This window comes from Megascapheus bottae, chromosome 5, assembly GCF_031878675.1.
Source record: "Megascapheus bottae isolate mThoBot1 chromosome 5, mThoBot2.hap1, whole genome shotgun sequence".
Lineage (NCBI taxonomy): Eukaryota > Metazoa > Chordata > Mammalia > Rodentia > Geomyidae > Megascapheus > Megascapheus bottae.
The window spans coordinates 64182112-64202905 of record NC_143513.1 but is presented as its reverse complement, the minus strand read 5'-3'; the positions used below and the strand labels follow the sequence as shown (position 1 = coordinate 64202905).

The following is a 20794-nucleotide window of genomic DNA, read 5'->3' as shown; positions in this document are numbered from 1 at the left end:
ATAATTTCTGATCTTAATTGAGTGGTTAGATTTTCAAACTAATCAGTCCATTGTCCTAGAAGCATTAGTCACGGGCATTGGTAATGGAAAGGTCTTCATCAGCGCCCACAAAATCCTCTCCTGGGCCATCACTGGATCTGCTAGTATTGCCACCAACATGAGAATAATCTTCATCGTCAGGGCCTTTCTCGGGTTCTCCTTCCACCTTTCGCGTCAATCGCAATGGGACCCAAAGCGGTGTTTCCTGCTCCTGTGGAAAAACACAAACAGCTCCCCTGGATCTCCTTACTACGGGATCCGGTCCGCACCAATTATTTGTAATAACATCCTTCCATTTAACCATCTCAGTTATAATTTTAGGGTTTTGGGCAGCATGTCTATCTGCTGCTGACTTATCATCACTATTTAAAATTAAAAAATTTAAAGTAAAAAGTGCAAGGGAAAGTCTTTCCCTGGGAGATGCTCCTTCCGCAATTCCCCCCTTTTGTTTTTGAAGTATTTCTTTTAATTTTTTGTTGGTTCTTTCCACAATTCCTTGTCCTTGCGGATTGTATGGTAACCCTGTTGTATGGGCTACCTGCATTTGCGCACAAAAGGCGCGGAAACCATGAGAAGTATAGGCAGGGCCATTATCAGTTTTTAAGTGAAGGGGTTTTCCCCAGGCCGCCCAGGCTTCTAAACAATGTACTTTTACATGGGAAACCTTTTCTCCTGCCAAGGGCGTGGCATGTACTATGCCAGAATAGGTATTTATTTGCTTATAAACATCCCAGGGGAAATTTGTCTGATCAGCAGCCCATTGTCCTTGCCCTAGGAGCATGTCCACAGTCCACTCGGGCCGCCCTTCTTGTACATTTACTCTATATTGAGCCTGAGCTCTGTCCATAACTATAGACCTGAACTCAAGGAACTGTCCATAATCGAGGCATGTCCGCGCGACCTCATACCAATCATTAGGTGTCATAGCATTAACAGTTAGTCTTCTAAGCAAGGCAGTGGTATAACTGGCCGCAACTCCATAATTACGTACTGCCTCCATCAAATCCTTTAACTGTTTATAGGAGACTGGTTCAAAGGTCCTTTCCTGGGTAACTAGGCTCTCAAAAACTGGGAACGCAGCCGCCAGGCGGGACCACGTGCTTCCTTTTATGAAATGACTTTTTCCCGCCGCCACAGGATAAGGCGGGGGCGCAGAGGGCATGGCTCTCTCTTGCTCATTTCCTTTAGACACTCCGGCCAGAAGGGGTCGTTGAACTCCATACCTATCCTCCTTATACCTAGCAGCCGCCTCCTCCAAGCCTTTTCCCTCTTTCGGGTCCTGTTCCTCATCTGAATTGTTAGTCACTTCCTCATCTGAGTTGCTTAACTCCTCATTTGAATCGTTTAGCTCCTCATCTCTAGACTCCCTTATTTGTAAATGTTGAAACCTGCCCGGGTCCGGGTAAGACTGCCCTGGGGGCGGCTCCATTGTTCTTATGCCTTGGTCCTCCTTATCTCCCTCCTGCCCGGTATCTTGAAAGGGTGCGTCCACCCTCTGTTCTTTGACATAAAATCTCCCTTTTTTATTTTCTTTCCCTTTTCTCTTTGGCCTACCTTTTTCCTCCCCATTTGATTCTGCCTCGGAGAGACTATCCTGGTGCTTCCTCAATGTCCTACTGGCTCTCTTAATCTGTGAGCTGCCGCAACGCAGACAAATGCAATAAAAACACACCAGCAGCACACACAAAGGAAGGACAACAGCAAGCACCCAGAATTGTACCCAAAGAAACAGCATGCCTGGGGATCTCAGCTGATCAGGCTGATTCTTACCGACGTCTCCTCTCCGTATGTTGAGTTCTGAATCCTCCTCGGCCTTTTCGCTTGTCGCCCTGTCTTCCCAAGGTCCCGGGTTTCGGCACCAGTTGTGGTGAGCTCCTCGACCAGCGAGGAAGAACGACCACCACTCGAGGATTCTTCTCAAATCATACTTTAATGGAGAGCCTTTTGGTTGAAGGGAGAGCAGGAAGCGAAAAGAGCTGGGCAGGGAAATGCAGCTGCTTATATACATTCAAGGAACAAGGGGCTCTCTACCATTGGCTACTCTGTTGCTAAGGCCGTTTTGAGACTCGGGATTGGTCACGCCCTATTTCGTCATGCGCAGACTGAAGAGCAACTTGATACTTAGTAACGAGTAAAGGCCTCGCACTCACATACCAAATAAGTTACAAGGAGCGAGGCAGGAAACAGGTGCCATCCGGCTCCCCACACTCAATTACACAGAAAGCTGATTTGAGAATCAAAGTTCAAAGCCATTCTCGGCTAACATATTCTCAAGGCTCTCACCTCCAATTATCCAACAAAGATGACAGAAATAGAGGTGTCATTTAAGTGGTCAAGAACTGATGGGGGTTTTTAGTCCTCAGTCCCTCCCGACCCACAAGAGGGACAGAGAGAGAACATGCCCTGGCCAGAAGAGGGCCCACTGACCACCTGCACCCACCCCTCCCTTGCCAGAGGACAATCAGATGTGTCAGGGAGACCCGTCAAGGCAGGAACTCGTTTATTGACGAAGTACATTCAGCTAATATAGGGTGCTGGAGTGCTGGAGCCTATCAGCACAACGGTGGGCAGGGTGGAAGAGGTCCACATGTTTACTCTCACTATAAGTCTCAGCAGAGTGATAAAGCAATAACACATTCGTACCCAATGGTAATCAAGTCTCAGCAGAAAGTGATTCACAAAACCTACAATATAGCTCAAAATTAGGCATGGTGTTCATTCATGACAGCTCATTTCTTTGTGTGGTTATCTTAGTGATGCAGATTCATGGGCCAGCCTGACCCTGCACTTGGCTCCCAACAGAGAGCAAGTTATAAGTGAAATGAGACTGTGAGGCCTTATGTTTCAGCCTCTGTACTAGCATCTTAAATAAACAGATGAATGCCATAAAAATATTGGAGAGATGAGACTGCAATTTTAACAGAATTATACAGGTACAAAAACATGAAGAGAATGATTAATATAAATGTGGAAACTGTCTTGTGCTACGTATAACAAAAATGCTAATGCAACATCCTTTTAAAGTATCAAAGAGTGTTAAACAGTATCGTCTACTAATGGTTTAAAATCTAGGCTTTGGAGTCAGACCACTTCTGTTTAATCCTAACTTCCATGTCAGAACTCTGAGCTAGTGAAATTTCCTCAATAAAATAGTTTTAAGGAGTTCATCAGAAATATATGTTGGTGATGATGCTTACTCTTAGTTACTATACAATAGCCATGTGAAATTTGTTACTACCTTTGTAAGAATATTCCTGATGTTTTTCTCAAAATTACCTTTTTTTTTTTTTAAAAAAGAACACCCTTGAAGAATTTCATGATGGGAGTGGGGAGAACGATTGCAATTTAGTACTTAGCAAAAGTTCTGCATATCTTTAGCATAAGGTGAATTATTTCCCAGTTTCTCCCTTTTTTCTTGGCTGCCAGGAAGCTAAGTCCTAAATCAAATATAACAAGCATTTACTGATGTGCATCCATGTTCTCCTTTGTCAGTTTTCTTGTCTCTCAGTTTCATTTTCTCTTTGTTTTTTTTTTTTTTTTTATGTCTGCAAGCATAAATTGCAGTTAATGCTTGGTTCGGAGAACTGTGTTTTGTTTGTTTTAGTATAACAGGACTCTTGGCAAAGTTTATCATCTCAGACACTTTCACATCTAGGTTTCCAGCAAGTGCTAACCCTTGCCTCAGCTCGTCCCCAGGGAGAGCTGTGTACAGTGGGTGGTGACTTAGCTGGAGGAGGTGGTGCCAGACAGTTGCTAGGATACGGCCAACAACAGAGCACTTGGGTACAGAGGGCTGCTTGCCAGGATCGAGGAAGCTACATGTCCAGAAGTGGCCTGATTCTTAGCCAGGTAAGAGAACAGTTCGTGGCTTGCCTCTTCTGGCCAGCGCCTTGACCCAGTCTTGTGACTGTGACCCGAAAGGTGGACTTGCGAGTCACTGATCCTGCCTGAGCTCCTCCACCGGTCAGGAATGCTCCTCCGCCTTTAACATGTTTAATACCTTGTAAAGTCATCCTGTCATTCTTGACTCCTTTCCTAGCTCCTTTTTTCTGATTTGGGATCTGAGAGCATCAGCGTCCAGCCAGTATATAGACTGCACTGCACACACTGGTTGCTTCTTGGGGTAACACTATACGAGGGAGGCTGGGCGTACTCAGATCGTCCCTCATTAAAAGTCTACCCATCCCAGGAGGTTATTTTCAGTCTACAGTACATCCAGATTTTCCTGGCAAGGAAATCCTCTCTCCTTCACCCATCATCATCTTTAAATAATTAAAAAATCAACAGACCTATTTAGTAGAAGGGTGACTGCATAACAGGTAAAAAGGGGGATTTTAATGCAATGGTAACACACAGCTTTTTTTTTTTTTTTTGCCAGTCCTGGGCTTGAGCTCAGGGCCTGAGCACTGTCCTTGGACTTTCTCAAGGCTAGAGCTCTACCACTTGAGCTTCAGCACCACTTTCAGCTTTTTTCTATGTATGTGGTACCGAGGAATCGAACCTGGGTCTTTGTGCATGCTTAGCAAGCACTCTACCACTCGGCCAAACTCCCGGCCCAACACACAGCTTCTCAAAACAATGATCAAACCGTGTGAAATAAGCATACCTTAATGTTTACAAGTTTAAACAAGCAAAAATGAACAGGGGAATTTTTACTCTTAGCCATTCCCTTCCCATCACTATTTCACCTTCAGAAGCAATCCATGTGTGTACTAACATGTAGTTGCACGTGGGATGACGTTGTACATGCTGTTTTACAAAGAACCCTCTACATCTTGGAATCATTCTGTCAGTATTTGCAGGCGTACAGCATTATAATGTATATGTATATGTCTGTATATGTGTACATACATATTTGTGTCTCATTGTGGAGTTTCTAAGCATATCTTGAGACCTGGGAACACCTAAACAAAAAGATGGATACATTTTCCTAATAATCTAAAGTGAAGGACCAATAGGAATGTAATTGCAACATACAGCAGGAGATTTAATTAAAACTCACGATACTATGATGTAAGGAAATGTCCAAGGACTGTTTTGGGGAGCCTAATACAGTGCTGTCATTTAAGACATCAGTTTGATAGGATTTAACAGAGGTAGAAACTGCCTGTCTTTTGATTTATTCACTCTAATTATAGCAATGCATTTTATTATATGCTCACACATGTAGTCAGATACATATGCACACACATATGTCACAGCCTTCTTTCTAACAGTAAGGAACTAGAGACAGCTTGAGTGGCTATCAATTGAGGAACAGTTGAATTCAATACAGTTTAGCCCTGAGATGAAATTACAATGAACTTCTTGGAAAAAATTGACATGAATGCCATATTTAAGTAGAAATACATGTTAAGGAATGCTAAGAATATATTAAGGGAAAAATAAATATATTAATGGGAAAATTACAGTTTCAATAGGTATAGAAAGCTAAATGATGATTGGTGTTTTCTGCTCTAATCTATGAGAGCAGAGCTAATGTAAAATATACAGTTATAGGGAAGCTGGCTGGCCTACTGAAGCTTCTAATCATTTTTAATGCCAGAGCATAAATACTATATCAGTTTAATATTCAGCAATTCAATAAATCCTTTTTTAAAGATTAAGAAATAGCAGATATTTTAAAGTACTTTCCCACATGTTAGCAGAATATTGCTCTCATAATTCTTGTCTTGAGGTTCCTATATTAATTTTTATTTCTGTTTTTTTAAATTAAAATATTATCAATGTTCTTAACGTGATGTCTGTCGTTAATGACATAATAACTATATAATGATGAGCTACCTTATTGTATATTAGGATCTTCACTCTTTACCAGCCAAGATATTAGTATTTGGCATAGGAACTCATATAGGTAGTAAATGTATTTCTTTTTCTTCAATCTAGGAAAATGTCTGCCCAAAAGGAAGAAGATGCTGAGCGAAAAGAGGAAAATGTCTATATTCCATCTCAAGAAGAACAATTTCCAGAGGCATATCTAATGGATGATGAGGAATATGATCAAGAGGAGTTCAATGAAAGGGAGGAAGCACTTGTTCCTCGTGAATACTCAGCTACAATGTCAGAATCATTCGAGGAGGAACCTTTCCCATTGCAGGCGGAGTCCTCAATTAAATCCTTAGTTAACTTCAACCAGCAGAAAATGCAATATGAGATGGATTCAGACTTTCTAAGTGATGACAATTTGACATTTCTGACTAGACTAAAGGCTGTCAAGGAGTCTCTGCACATGTCAACAAAGGAGTCATCAGTAACTGGTAGGTAATGGAAAGCCGAGGGTATTATTTTCTCATTTCAACAAACTTGCTTTTTTTCACTTGTTTGAAGGCGTACTCATATTTCGTGCTATTCTCCCTTGCAAATCAGACTTCCATAATTGCACCCCTTGAATCTGTCACTACGTGTGTAATAAGTGAGCATCATTACATTGTAAATGCATATGCAAATATATTTTCAAATAAAATAGGTTTGCAAATGCTTAAGGACCCAGAAAAGTAGCAGCTCAATTCTTGAGTGTAATTGAATTTCTTTTATATAATAATTTGGAATCAACTGTAGGACATAGCTATCAAATGGCAGGATGAGGACTTGAGTCCAGAATTTCTAGCTTCATATTCAGTGTTCATCCCACATTTCATGTTGCTTTGATATATTTCTGCAGTCTGCTTTGTGTTAACTAACCTTATCTTTAGCTTTGGAAAAATTATTTCCTTTCACTGTAGGTCAGTTTTAAAGAGATACACAGAATCATGTGGCTAGTTTATAGGAGCTTCTACATTGTTGATAACAGAACAGTAGGGATAACAAGGTAGTTGGGTAGGAAACCATTAAGTCACCACTTTTCCTCTTTGTCCATGAGGTTTTGAGAGCTTCCTCCCATGAGACATCATTTAATAGCAGTAATTTTAGCTTACCTTACCCAGTAATATGTAGCGTTTGAATACAGCAGAGTGGTTCATGCTTGCATGGACATACTACATAAAGAATGGCAAGAAAGGAGAGAAAAATAGTGAAGCCATTATGTAAGATCAGAGTATGAGTCAGTGCTCAATGTAACAAAAAGTTTTTTTTGTCAGTCCTGGAACTTGAACTTAGAGCCTGGGCACTGTCCTTGAGGTCTTTTGCTTAGAACTAGTGCTCTACCACTTTGAGCAAACACTTTGTCTGGTAGTTAATTGGAGTCCCAGGGACTTTCTCAGGTTTCTCAGAGTTGTTATGATTACAGGGTGAACCACCAGCAGCTAGCTTTTACCTAAAACAGGCATTACCAATTGCCATATGTTGGTCAAAAAGGATCTCTCTGTAAGAAGAGACAGTACAATAGACTCAATAAGAAAGCCATTTGTGAACAGGTTAAAAAAATGATGTTTCCTGGTTAATGTGGAAGGTAGAACAGTATCTTTCCTGAAACAAGGCCCCCAGCACTGGGTGACATGCTCAACTTTGTTGCATAGTAGCACAGTGCTTCTGAGACAAGGTCCTGCCTTGTCACAGCAAGAAAGGGGACATTTGGCAGGTACAAACTTACGGGACACAATGTTAAACTAACAGTGCAGCTCAACACCATAAACTTGGAAAAGCTCCCAAGCTGCTGACAGTTATGTTTCAAATGAACCCTCTCCACAAGGCTAGCTCAGGGTATCCAGGCATCTGCTGCAGCCACAAGACCTTCAAGCTGTGGTTCTAATAACATTTTCCTAACAAAGCCATCTCAAAATAGGACCGCTTTAAATATTACATTACAAATATCCCTGACAACATAAGGAAATCCAGAGGACTTTGTAAATTACCAAGATTTCATAGGGGGAACATGGGTCATTTTTTTATTAAATAATTTTTTATTGTGATTAATAGAAGGGTTACATTATATTCACCAGATAGAAGGTGCATAACTTCACAAACAATGATACCCTTTCTCATGACATGGTCCCCATTTCCCTCCTACCCTCCACCCCGTTTATCTTGATTTCCCCCCTTCCCTATCCAATTTCAAATAACCAATTAAGCACATATAAAATATATCAGATAACAAGGTGAAAAATTGTAACAATGTGAGATAACCAAGGGATGGCAAAAGAGATGAGAGATAACATAGTACATTAAGGACAACAATCACTCATTGTATGGCTTTTGTTTCCTTATCCTGGAGGTCCTTACATTTAGTGTCATACTATTTGGCCTAATGTCTCTAGATTTTGTTCTATTGTAAATCTCTGCTAGGAGAGCGCAAGGTTTCTACTGATTATGAAAAATGAGGGAAACCATTGAGCCTAAGTTCCTTTGAGTCTGGCTTACTTCACTTAATATGATTTTTTCTAAGTCTTTCCATTTCCATACAAATGGGGAGATGTCGTTCTTTCTGACAACAGCATAGAATTCCATTGTGTATAAATACCACAACTTGTTGATCCACTCATCAACTGAGGGACATCTGGGTTGGTTCCATATCTTTGCTATGGTAAATAGTGCTGCAGTGAACATCGTTGTGCTAGTGTATTAGTATGTCCTTGTTTCTGGACGATTGGGTAAATGCCAAGTAGTGGAATTGTTGGATCATAGGGGAGCTCTATGTTTAGTCTTTTGAGGAACTGCCATACTGCTTTCCATAGTGGTTGAACGAGTTTGCACTCCCACCAACAGTGTAGTAGTGATCCCTCCTGGCCACATCCTTTCCAGCATCTGCTGTTATTAGATTTCTTGATCCTGGCCATTCTAACTGGAGTGAGGTGGAATCTTAGAGTTGTTTTGATTTGCATTTCTTTTATGACCAGAGATGTCGAGCATTTCTTCATGTGTCTATAGGCCATTTTAATTTCTTCTTCAGAGAAGACTCTCTAAATCTTTGGCCCATCTTTTAATGGGATGGTTGTTTCCTTGGAGATTAGTTTTGGAGTGATTCAATTTTTTGAGCTGTTGATATATTTTAGATATGAGGCCTTTGTCTGTTGTATGGTTAGTGAAGATCTTCTCTTACTCTGTGGGCTTTCTATTTAGCTTGCTAGCTATGTCCTTTGTGGCTCAGTTTTTAGTCACTTCTTTTTTACAGTTGTACGTAGTAGGGATTGCAGAAACCTACATTCTAGGTGATTCATAATTAGGTCATTAGAACTGAAAGTGTGGCTCATATGGCAGCAACCTGCTTACCAAGCCTGAGACCCAATCAAACCCAGTACCATCAAAAGAAAAATAGCTTGCTGTTGTAATCCCAACTACTTAAGAGGCAGAGATTAGGAGGATCACTGTTTGAGTACACCTTCAACCAAAAGGTAGTTGGTTGTCATCACAACAAACAAGCTGAGTGTGTACCTGTCATCACTACTACCTGGGTAGCAGGATTATTGTTTAAGGATAAGCCCTATATGGGAAAATAAAAGGAAACTCTGCTTGAAAAAATAAAGTAAAATAGAGCTGTAGGCAAGGCTCAAGATCTTGCTAACAAGCTTGATATCTTGAGTTCAAACACTAGACACACACACACACACAGAGGCATGTACACACCCACACCCACACACTTCTGCCTGTAATTCTATACCTGACTATAGAGTGTAAGTAAATTACTGGAACTTGCTGCACTTGTCTGATTATGTCATTTCTCTTTTTTTCTACAGTAAAGGTTATACTTCATCCTGTGGGCCAGGAAATTATAATATCTTTTAAAGTTGACAGCATGATTAAACACCTCAAGGAACATTTTGCGCAGTTATTAGGTATCCCAGATTATGCATTGCAGATAAAGTATGCGGGTAAGTTTTGAGGTCATATGTTGATCAAGACCTTTTGAATATGAGCATGTAAACAATCTAGGTTTCTGATTTTCTCTTTAGATTTTTGATTTCTTAAACAGAATTTACTATTTTAGTATAATATGATTTTGTAGTCATTCAGTTACTGCACTTTCTAAGACCTGCTCTAGATACTTTTCTAAGAACTCAAGAATTATGAAACATTATTAACATTCTCAATTTGTCTCAAAATTGTAAGGAAGCATGCACACAATGTGCAAATGTTAAAATGAAATTATGCCCAAAGGGGAACCTGGAAGATTTTAGAAGTTTTGATTAATAAAAATATATAGTAAGGATATAATAGTGAGACTTTGGAATGGAGAAGACACTTTAGAAATCAGAGGCTCATACCTATAGTCCTAGGTACTCATAAGGGTAGCCTGGACAGAAAAAAGGATTGCTGTCTCTAAGTAGCAAAAAGCCAGAAGTGGAGGTGTGGCTCAAGTGGTACAGCACTAGCCTTAAGCACAGAAAATCAAGCGAGAGTTATAAAATATTTTCTGAGTATGCTTTATATTGATATATATCAGGTATATTAATAATTTGTGAGTTATATTGAAAATCCACACTGAAGTTATATAGCCTTGTGACATGACCAGATATAGTCTTCATACCTCATTGTAAACAAGATTAACAACTAACTAAATTCTTATTTTAATGGAATACACATGAACAAATCCTCATTGTTTAGCTTACACAGTTTTTATTTTTTATTCATATATTTAATTTTGCCAGTACTAGGGTATGAACTCAGGGTCTGCATACTGTCCTTGGGCTTGCTCAAGGCTAGTCCTCTACCACTTGAGCCACAGCACCACTTCCAGCTTTCTCTGTGTATGTGGTACTGAGGAATCAAACACAGGGTTTTGTGCATTCTAGGTGAGCACTCCACCAGTAGGCCACACTCCTGGACCCTACAGTTCTCTTATTGACTTATAAAAACGTTACAAAAGTGTCTATCAAGAAAACAATTCAGGGCCCGGGAGTTTGGCTTAGCGGTTAAAGTGCTTGCCTAGCATGCACAAAGACCGGGGTTCGATTCCTCGGTATCCCACATACACAACCAAGCCGGAAGTGACAGAGAGGAGACTGCAACAAGCGACAGAGACCGAAAGCAAGCACGGAGCGAGCAGGCCGGAGCGTGCGGGAGCGAGCCGAGCCAGAGCCAGAGAGGCCGGAGCGAGCGGGGCCAGAGCGAAAAGGGGCCGGAGCGAGCGGGGCCGGAGCGAGCGGGGCCAGAAAGAGAGAGAGAGAAGGGGGCAAAAAAAAAAAACAAAAAACAAAAAAACAATTCAATTTCAAAATTGAAAATAAAAAGTATGATAGTGAATATATGTACCCTTCAACTTAAGATGTATTCAAATAATGTATTAAAGATTGATTGGGAAAACAGGGTCAAATTGTAAACACATAATAGTGATAATGCATGATAATCCTAACGGTTAGTTTCTTGAGTCCTTAGTAAGGTGTCAGAACTTCTGAAAGATATTTGATCTGCCTTATCACTTAACCCATCTACTTATCCTCTAGGGAAGGTTGGAAATATTACTGTCATTATTATTATTGTTGCTATTCATTCTTTTTTGACAGAAGGACCCTAAAACTCAGGAGGTATGTAAAGTCATACCTCTGACAAGTGGTGGTCTGAACTGAAATATGAGGGAATTGAAAACTGCTAGACATTAAGTCAAAGGTGCAACAGTGGAGAGGAGAGAACTTTGAGACTGGGATAGCTATCTGGTGGTACTTAAGCCTCTCTATCCTTTGACCTTCCTTCTCTGTGAGTGCCACGTATTTCCACTGGGTAACATTTCACGTCAGGAGCAATAGCAATATCGTGATTTTATGCCAGACATCTCATAAGCCAGGGGTGTGATTTTATGCCAGACATCTCATAAGCCAGGGGCTAAGGGACAGTGCTAGGTCTAGAGTTCAAGCGAAAGTACTGTTCCTCCCCGCCCCCTCCAAAAGAAGTGGAAACCCTTAATAGTATACCTAATAATCTAATGATCTGAGTTTCTACAAACTCCTTAAAATGAGCATATGTAGTTAGCCATTGCTATAACTGTAGCGTTAGCTTATATAGCTCATGCTTACTGTAATCCTAGCCACTCAGGAGGCTGTGATCTGAGGATCGTGGTGCAAAGCCAGCCCAGGCAAGAAAATCTGTGAGACTCTTTTCTCCACTAAGCTACAAAAAAAAGAAGCCAGAAGTGGAGATGTGGCTCAGTTGGTAGAACACTAGCCTTGAGCAAAAGAAGCTCAAGGACAGAGCCCAGTCACGAGTTTAAGCCCAGGACTAGGGCACAGACACACACACACACACGCATGCAACTAATAAATTGTATAGTTGAAAACTATACAAAATTCTTAGTATTCTCATCACAACAATGACTACTTGATTAATGAATATGTAAATTATTTTGATTTATTCATCCCTCAATTGTGTACACAATTTTATTGTTTCATTAAAAGCAAGAAATAACTATTTCTTTTATATATTAAAAAAAGGAGAACCACTTTAAATTTTCTTCTTTCTTTTTTCAGGAAAAATTCTTAAAGACAAAGATTGCCTCATACAGCAAGGAGTTAAGCCACTAGAAACTGTACAAGTGGAAATGATTTCTACATGTACAGATATATATCCAATCAGAAGAATAGAAGGATTGCATGAGTCTTCTAAAATCATGACAGTCACTGTACAAATAGGTGAGCTATTTCTTGTCTTTCAGGTGAAGCAATTGAGTCACTTTGCAGTTGAATTTCATTCAGTCTTGGTTTTATCTCCATAGGCACTAATCAGTTCAAGGACATCACTGTGGAGTTTATAAAGTCTGACTTCCACAAGCCATTTCTTGGTGGCTTTAGACATAAAATAACAGGAACTGAATACCACAATGCTGGAACACAAACTATACCTAAAAAGATTCCCCACAAGCCCAACCGGTTTTGTAGAAACACACAGGTGAATGTTTTCATATTTACATTTAGTTTTAAAAATTATAAAATCAATAACTTATATACTTAATGATTCTCTCAAATTAAAATTCTCCTGGTATGTGACATTTAAGACTGCAAAGGAAAAATGGGCTATATAAAAATATTCTCTTAAAAACGTATATATGGTGGATTCTTTAAAAAATTTTAATGCTTTATTTTAGACAGTTATTGAGAAGAAAAGATTACAACAGACTGCAAATACAACATCCACACAAATGACTAAGATTGGTGTATATGTAGCAAATATGACAGACAAACTGGTTGTGCCAGGGCCATATTTTACAGCAGAAGAATACCATGCTCGAAGGTTAAAGGCGGTAAGATTGCTCTTTTGCTTTTTTCCCTTACTTTTCTTTCCTTCCTTCCTTCCTTCCTTCCTTTCTCCTACCCTCACTCCCTCCTTCCTTCCATTCCTTCCTCCCTCCTTCCCTCCCTTTCTCCCTCCCTTTATTTATTCGTTCCTTTCTTTCTTTCTATGCTGGTACTGGGGCTTAAAGTCAGAGTCTTGAACTTAGGTCCTTGTCTTCTGGCTCAGAGTATTGTCACAGCTGTTGTGTACCATTGAAGTCACTGTGTTTCATAAGTTACATTAGATTCAGGAAAAGTCTACCTGGAGTATGAGTCACTTTTCATCCTGCTGAATACACCTTTTTTTTTTTTTTTTTTTGCCAGTCCTGGGCTTAAGCTCAGGACCTGAGCACTGTCCTTGGATTTTTTCTCAAGGCTAGAACTCTACCACTTGAGCCTCAGCACCACTTCTGGCTTTTTCAAAGTATGTGGTACCAAGGAATCGAACCCGGGTCTTCGTGCATGCTAGGCAAGCACTCTACCTCTAGGCCAGACTCCCGGCCGAATACACCTTTTTTAAGAAAATATTTTTGCCTGTCCCAGGGCTTGAACTCAGTGCCAGAGTGCTGTCCTTGGGCTTTTTCAAGACTAGAGCTCTAGGACTTGGAACACAGCACCATTTCTGGCTTTTTTCTCTGTATGTGGTATCCAGGAATCGAACCTGGGTCTTGGTGCATTCTAGGCAAGCACTCTACCACTAGGCTATGCTCCCAGCCCATGAATACACCTTTTATCTAAAATATTCCCAAATAAAAAACTGGCATCCTTAAGACACTCAGTTCTTCTCATTCCTTTGAGAATATCAGGTCCTTTGTGGGTTGTATTTGACCATCCATAGTTCCCAATACTTCTGACTTGTAATCTTGTCACCGTAGGATCATATAGATAGCATTTCAGAGTAATTGCAACCTAGTAGAATATTGAAGTCTATTTTCTCTTATACTATGATAGCCACTTCAAAACTTACTTATTGTGTATATAGTGTATCTTTTTTCATTCCCTTACTTTCAACCCTCTTGTAAATAACATGTACCTGTTGGTGTCATTTTTTTTTGGTTGGTAAGATGACCCAAGAACAGTTATTTAAATTATACACACACACACACACACACACACACACACACACACACACACACACATGACATGAAACTATCGTCCAAAGGCATTGAGAAGTGAATGATTTCTCCCCCTCACTACGCTGGGTTCATTTCCAACATAATGTATTGCTGTTGCATTGGTTCATCCTTTTTCCTTCATCTCACCATTATTTTGTTCCTTTTCCCTTCCCCAAATCAGATAAATAAATGTATATATAACATACAGGGTACCAAACTAAAAAATGACAACAGGGGATCAACCAAAAAGGGAAAAAGTGAAAGAAAAAAATGACTTCACATGTTATATTGAAAACAACAATAAAGAAAAGCCTCTTAATTTAAAGGAGATCCATGTAACCCTGTGGCTAGTTTTAAATCTGGTTTTATGAGTACAAATTATTCCAGTCTGTTGCACTTTTACTTTATTACTAAAGTTATGTTCACCAAATGGTGAAAGATGGAGTTTTACAGAATTTTAGGGGAAAGTGACTTTTGGTGGAAATGAAAGTAGTATCTCCTGGTAGTCTCAGTGCAAAAAGACAGCTGTGTATAAGTGGATGTGCCTCAAGGTCTGGACTGGGAAGTGGACCACAGTCTGGTTCCCCTGGGAACAAAGTTGAAAGACTAGTAGAATGTTGTATCTTCTCTGAAGTTCTCTGAAGTTACACCTTGGTTGTAAATCAAGGCTGCTTCTTTGTCAAAGTGACTTAGTTCCTTAAGGCAAGGGTGAGATGTTGCATTCTTACTGATCTCATTTCAAACAGTGAAGTTTCTGACAGCTGATGAGCTTTGAGACCAAAGTTTTTTCAGTGAGAGACTCATAGTCCTTCCAAGAAAAAAGATTGGTATGGTATTTCATAGCCACATAGTATCCATGGGAAAAATACTGTTAGCTGTTCACTTTGTTAACTTTACATCTGACAATCAGCACCTGATTCCAGACTTTCCTGTGCTAGTTTTTACTTTCTTACTGTATTGAGTTTGGATAGTGGCTCAATGTTTGACTTCTCTCTTTATAGCTAACCACTTTCATCATGAATTTGTTATAGTTTGCTGATAAGATTTCTGGCAAAAGCATCAACAGGTCAGAATTCTGTGAAGGAAGGAAAAAGTGAGCATGCCTTAATGTATTCAAGGGCTTCCCCTGAAAGCTTTGCCCAATGACTTCCACTTCCATCTCATTGGTCAACCCAATGTCACATAACTACCCCTAGATAAAGTTTGTGATACATGCATCCTCAAACAAACCTGTTGCTACTCAAAAGAGTTGAGATTTTTCTTAGGAAGAGGAATTAGAGAAGATGGGATATTAGGTAGAGATATAGAGCATCTGACACCATCTTCTAAGCTCCAACAAAACCATATACTAAAGGAACTTTATTCCTTTAGTATGCATATACGTATATGTATACATATACATACATAAATATATACATACATGGACAAAGAACACATGAGACTGGAAGAGAATAAATATCAGTATGATCTAAGTTATAAAGCTGATGGAGAAGTGTTAAGTAGCAGAAAAGATAAAATTTTAATGGCTGCCAAAGGGGATGGCATCAAGAGCCACAGGTTTGTCACACAGAATCTTGGAAAGTGAGTTGGAGGTTCTATGGGAGGTAGAGCTGAGGAACGAGATCTAAACAGGGAATAGTCAAAGCCAGTATGGTGTAAACTTTCAATGAAGAAGTCCTTTTTTCTTCAGTGATCCCTTTCTATTTGGGTCATGTTTGTTTTATTTTTCTATGGCTTCTATAGTATAATGCTTAGTAATTATTTTAAACTTTTTGCGTTTTAGGCATGAGTACTGGTTGATTTGTATGGGTTCTATAAGCTTGTCTCGTTTTTTTCTTGTTGTTTTTTGTTTTTTTGTTTTTTTTTTTTTTTGCTAGTCCTAGGGCTTTAACTCAGGGCTTTGAACAGTCTTGTACTTTCCCAAGTATAAGCTCATCTTGTTTTAACCAATCATTCTTATTGAATTTTTTCATTCATTTATTGGCCTTTTCTCATTCTTAATTAGTTTCATTGAACTTTTTCATCTTGTGAATCTTTCATAGTTTAGAACCAAGCACTTTACACAGATTTTTCTAACAGTTGTTAATAAAACTTTTCAACATACCTATTTGTACCAATGCAAGCGTAATTGAACTGTGTATCTTCTACATGGACAAGTGAACCAACTTCGCATCTTCTGCCATTATTCCTCTTATCCATTGAAGGAATTACACTATATTATTTATTGTATCAGTACAATTGTAAATAATGTTTTTGCATACTTAAGATAGCCTATGTCTGATTGTTAAGAAATAAAGTATATTTAGCTAAATATGAAAATTTTCCTTACTGCATCAATTTTCCCTCTTGAATCTGTTCTTGCTGGAACACATTCTCTAGTAATTCTTTCAGCTGATCTTTACTAGTTAAACCTAGTATGTGTGTTTTAGTTTGAATTTATGTCAGAATCAAACTTCAGAAGTATCTTTCTGAATAACTCTGAAGCTCTTTTAAATTGTGAGTTGGATATCAATATAGCTCTCATTTTTAGATGCTTTTAGGTTTTTCAATTTGATGTGTTTGAGGCTTAATAATACACCTTTTGCACCTTTACACTTTAAGAACTGTTTATTATCTATTGAGTAATTTGCATAATCAACTTTATTCATTTCCTCTGGAATTCATATGGGGCATATTTTGGAATGCCTGGATAAATCTTTCATATCTCTAGTGTTTCCTCAATTCTTTCTAATTTTAATGAACTTTTCCTCTGTATTCCAAAGTATAACTGTTTGTCTACTATTCCTTAGATATTTATCTATATAGCTACATAATATAAGATATGTAATATACACATTTCCATAGCTCTGTGGGTACCCATATCTGTAAAAAGATTTGCTCTACAATAAGGGAGCCAAAAAAATAGAATGGAAGAAAGACAGCCTCTTCAACAAGTGGTGCTGGCAGAACTGGTTAAGCACCTGCAGAAAGCTAAAGTTGGATCCTTCTTTATTACCCTGCACCAGGATTAACTCCAAATGGATCAAAGACCTTGAGGTAAAAGAATATACACTGAAAACTTTACAAGAAGGAATAGGAGATACAGTAGGTCTCCTTGGCACAGGCCGAAATTTTCTTAATAAGGACCCAGAAACACAACAAATCAGAGAAAGTCTGGATAAGTGGGACTGCATTAAACTGCAGAGCTTCTGTATGGCAAAAGACATAGCTAGCAAACTAACTAGAAAGCCTACAGAGTGTGAGAAGATCTTCACCAACCAAACAATGGACAAAGGCCTCATATCTAAAATATATCAACAGCTCAAAAAATTGAATCACTCCAAAACTCATCTCCAAAGAAACAACCATCCCATTAAAAGACGGGCCAAAGACTTCAAGAGGGTCTTCTTTAAAGAAGAAATAAGAATGGCCTATAGACACATGAAGAAATGCTCAACATCTCTGGCCATAAAAGAAAGGCAAATCAAAACAACTCTAAGATTCCACCTCACTCCAGTTAGAATGGCCAGGATCAAGAAATCTAATAACAGCAGATGCTGGAGGGGATGTAGCCGGGAGGGATCACTACTACACTGTTGGTGGGAGTGCAAACTTGTTCAATCACTATGGAAAGCAGTATGGCAGTTCCTCAAAAGACTAAGCAAAGAGCTCTCCTATGATACAGCAATTCCACTACTTAGTATTTACTCACTCGTCCAGAAACAAGGACATACTAAATATACTAGCACAATGATGTTTACTGCAGCACTATTAACCATAGCAAAGATATGGAACCAACCCAGATGCCCTTCAGTTGATGAGTGGATCAACAAGTTGTGGTATTTATACACAATGGAATTCTATGCTGCCATTAGAAAGAACGACATCGCCCCATTTGTATGGAAATGGAAAGACTTAGAAAAATTCATATTAAGTGAAGTAGCCAGACTTAAAGGAACATAGGCTCAATGGTTTCCCTCATTTTTCATAATCAGTAGAAACCTTGGGCTCTCCTAGCAGAGATTTATAGTAGAGCAAAACTAGATACATAAGGCTATATAGTATTTTGCTAAATGAAAGGACCTCCAGGATATAGAAACAAAAGCCATGTATTGAGTGATTGTTGTCCTTAATGTACTATGTTATGTCTCATCTCTTTTGCTGTCCCTTAGTTATCTCATATGGTTACAGTATTTTACCATGTTATTTGATATATTGTATATATGCTTATTTGGTTATTTGAAGTAGTATAGGGAAGGGCGGAAAACAAGATGAGGGGTGGGGGTTGGAAGAGGGAAATGGGGACCAAGACATGAGAAGGGGTATCAATGTTTGTGAAGTAATACACCTTTTATCTGGTGAATATAATGTAACCTTTCTATTAATTACAATAAAACATATGAAAAAAAAGATTTGCTCTATCAGATATACATACCTGTTCTACAGATTAGATAGATGACAATTAGCTCTCTGGTAACAGTCATCCTTGTTCCACTTTTACTTGGATACAAATCTTATTCGTGAATCAAGGAATCCATGTTACTAAGATCTAAACAGTGATTTAAGAGACAAAGTGAGATATAGCAAGGCATTGCTCTGCAAGGGTTCTTCTTTCCTTCTTCATTCTGGCTGGAAAATAATGAGAAGTGGTCCAGCCATGTAGGACATCTAGGTAGGAAGTAATTTTTTAATTATTGTAGGCCTTTCTTACCAGCTATAAACTGCTTGCTCATATCCTGGTAATGATATGAGGTTAATAATGTGTCTGTGTTATTTAAATCACTATTCTTTTGTGCCATTTATTCATTTTACAAGGTTAAAGAAGCTGAGTTAATATATAACATATTGACTTTTATACTCACTTTAGGAGAAATTTTGGTGGTCTTTTAATTGATTGTCTTAGACCAAAGCCTTTTCTTTGCTCTAAAAATATTGACTCTGGGGCCGGGAGTTTGGCGTAGTGGTTAAAGTGCTTGCCTAGCATGCACGAAGACCCAGGTTCAATTCCTCGGTACCACATACATAGAAAAAAGCCAGAAGTGGTGCTGAGGCTCAAGTGGTAGAGCTCTAACCTTGAGAAAGTCCAAGGGCAGTGCTCAGGCCCTGAGCTGAAGCCTAGGACTGGCAAAAAAAAAAAAAAATATATTGACTCTGGTCTGACTTTGGGTTCTGTTTTTGTTTTCCTTTAGTAAAATGGCCCTAAAACTTTATTTTTAACAGTCTATGTAGAGTTTATACTAGCACACAGTTCAGTGCTCCAAACCAATTTCTTATTTAAGAGCTGGGGGTGAGGCCTGAGAATTTGCATTGCTGCTGATATGGGCTACCATGCTTAGAGAAATACAATTCTAGAGCTGTGAGTGGCCTTTTGGTAGAGCGCTTGCTTAGCAAGCACAAAACCCTGGGTTTGATTCTTTAATACCACATACACAGAAAAAGCTGGAAGTGGTCTGTGGCTCAAGTGGTAGAGTGTTAGCCTTGAGAAAGCAGAACCACTTACTGGCACCTGGCGTTTCTTACATAGTTGGCTGTTTTTAAGGAAAACAGATTTTTAGTAGACAGCATGCACATATCACAAAATGCCTATAACACAACCCTGTTGGTTTTAAAGTATAATGCTTGATTCTGGGAAGGTGGTAGTTTTCTGGGTAGGAGATTTCTACTCATAGTGGTGTCATCAGCCTTCTGGGATACTACTCACGCTTTTCTAAGTAGCTTCTGAGTAGTTACCTGGTTAGTTGCCCACCTGGCTCATAGCATCTCCAGTTTGGGGATTACATCAATGCAGTTTGGGAGTACATCAATTGAAGAGCTATTTCTTGAATGTTATAGGTTGTCTCTCTAGTGCAAAATTAGGTTCCAGTTTCCTACACAATCTACACAATCCAAATCTTGTTTGGATTCTTCTAGTTTCTATTTCTTTGGAGGTCAGCAAAGGAATCATTCAATATCTCTATTGATTCCTTCTCCATACAGTCTCGTTGCAAATATCTGGCATTAGGGTAATAGAAAGAAATGTGTCAGTCATACATGTTTGGCCTTCAATCTTGCTGTGACAACTCTGCATTTATTGATCATAAACCATATGGCTATATCATGAGCTTTTTGATAGTGTAATTAGTGATACACTACCAAATATATTTATGGTTTATATAATTTAATAGTTAGTTCCTTTGATCTCCCTTTTATCTAATTCGCCTTTGGTGTTTTTCACGCATATTTTCCTGTTACGTGTTTAGGAAATACAGTTTTGCTTGAAAATATGTTTTTGCTCCATGCAATTAAGTAAGCTGGAGATAACTATTTGTGCCATAGTAGGACTTGAACACAGGGTCTGGTACTGTTGCTTGGCTTTTTAGCTCAAGGCTAGCACTCTGCTCTTTGAACTACACCTTCATTCCTAGCCTTTTCCTGGTTAATTGCAGATAAAGAGTTTCATTTCTGCCTTGGCTGGATTTAAAATGTGATGCTCAGACCTTAACTGCCCACTTTGCTAGGATTACAGGCATGATCCACTAGCACCCACCC

General features: G+C 39.1%; 1 protein-coding gene across 1 annotated transcript in view; it reads left to right on the top strand.

Moving 5' to 3' along the window:
- The first annotated feature begins 2805 nt into the window (after window positions 1-2805).
- Window positions 2806-20794, top strand: part of Iqub (IQ motif and ubiquitin domain containing) — a 52482-nt gene continuing 34493 nt past the window's right edge. Inside the window, exons 1-8 of the mRNA XM_090332237.1 lie at window positions 2806-2848; window positions 3695-3888; window positions 4079-4248; window positions 5926-6296; window positions 9648-9782; window positions 12372-12533; window positions 12617-12789; window positions 12986-13141. Coding sequence (XP_090188363.1) covers window positions 2806-2848; window positions 3695-3888; window positions 4079-4248; window positions 5926-6296; window positions 9648-9782; window positions 12372-12533; window positions 12617-12789; window positions 12986-13141 — 1404 coding nt within the window. The remainder of the gene's footprint in view (window positions 2849-3694; window positions 3889-4078; window positions 4249-5925; window positions 6297-9647; window positions 9783-12371; window positions 12534-12616; window positions 12790-12985; window positions 13142-20794) is intronic.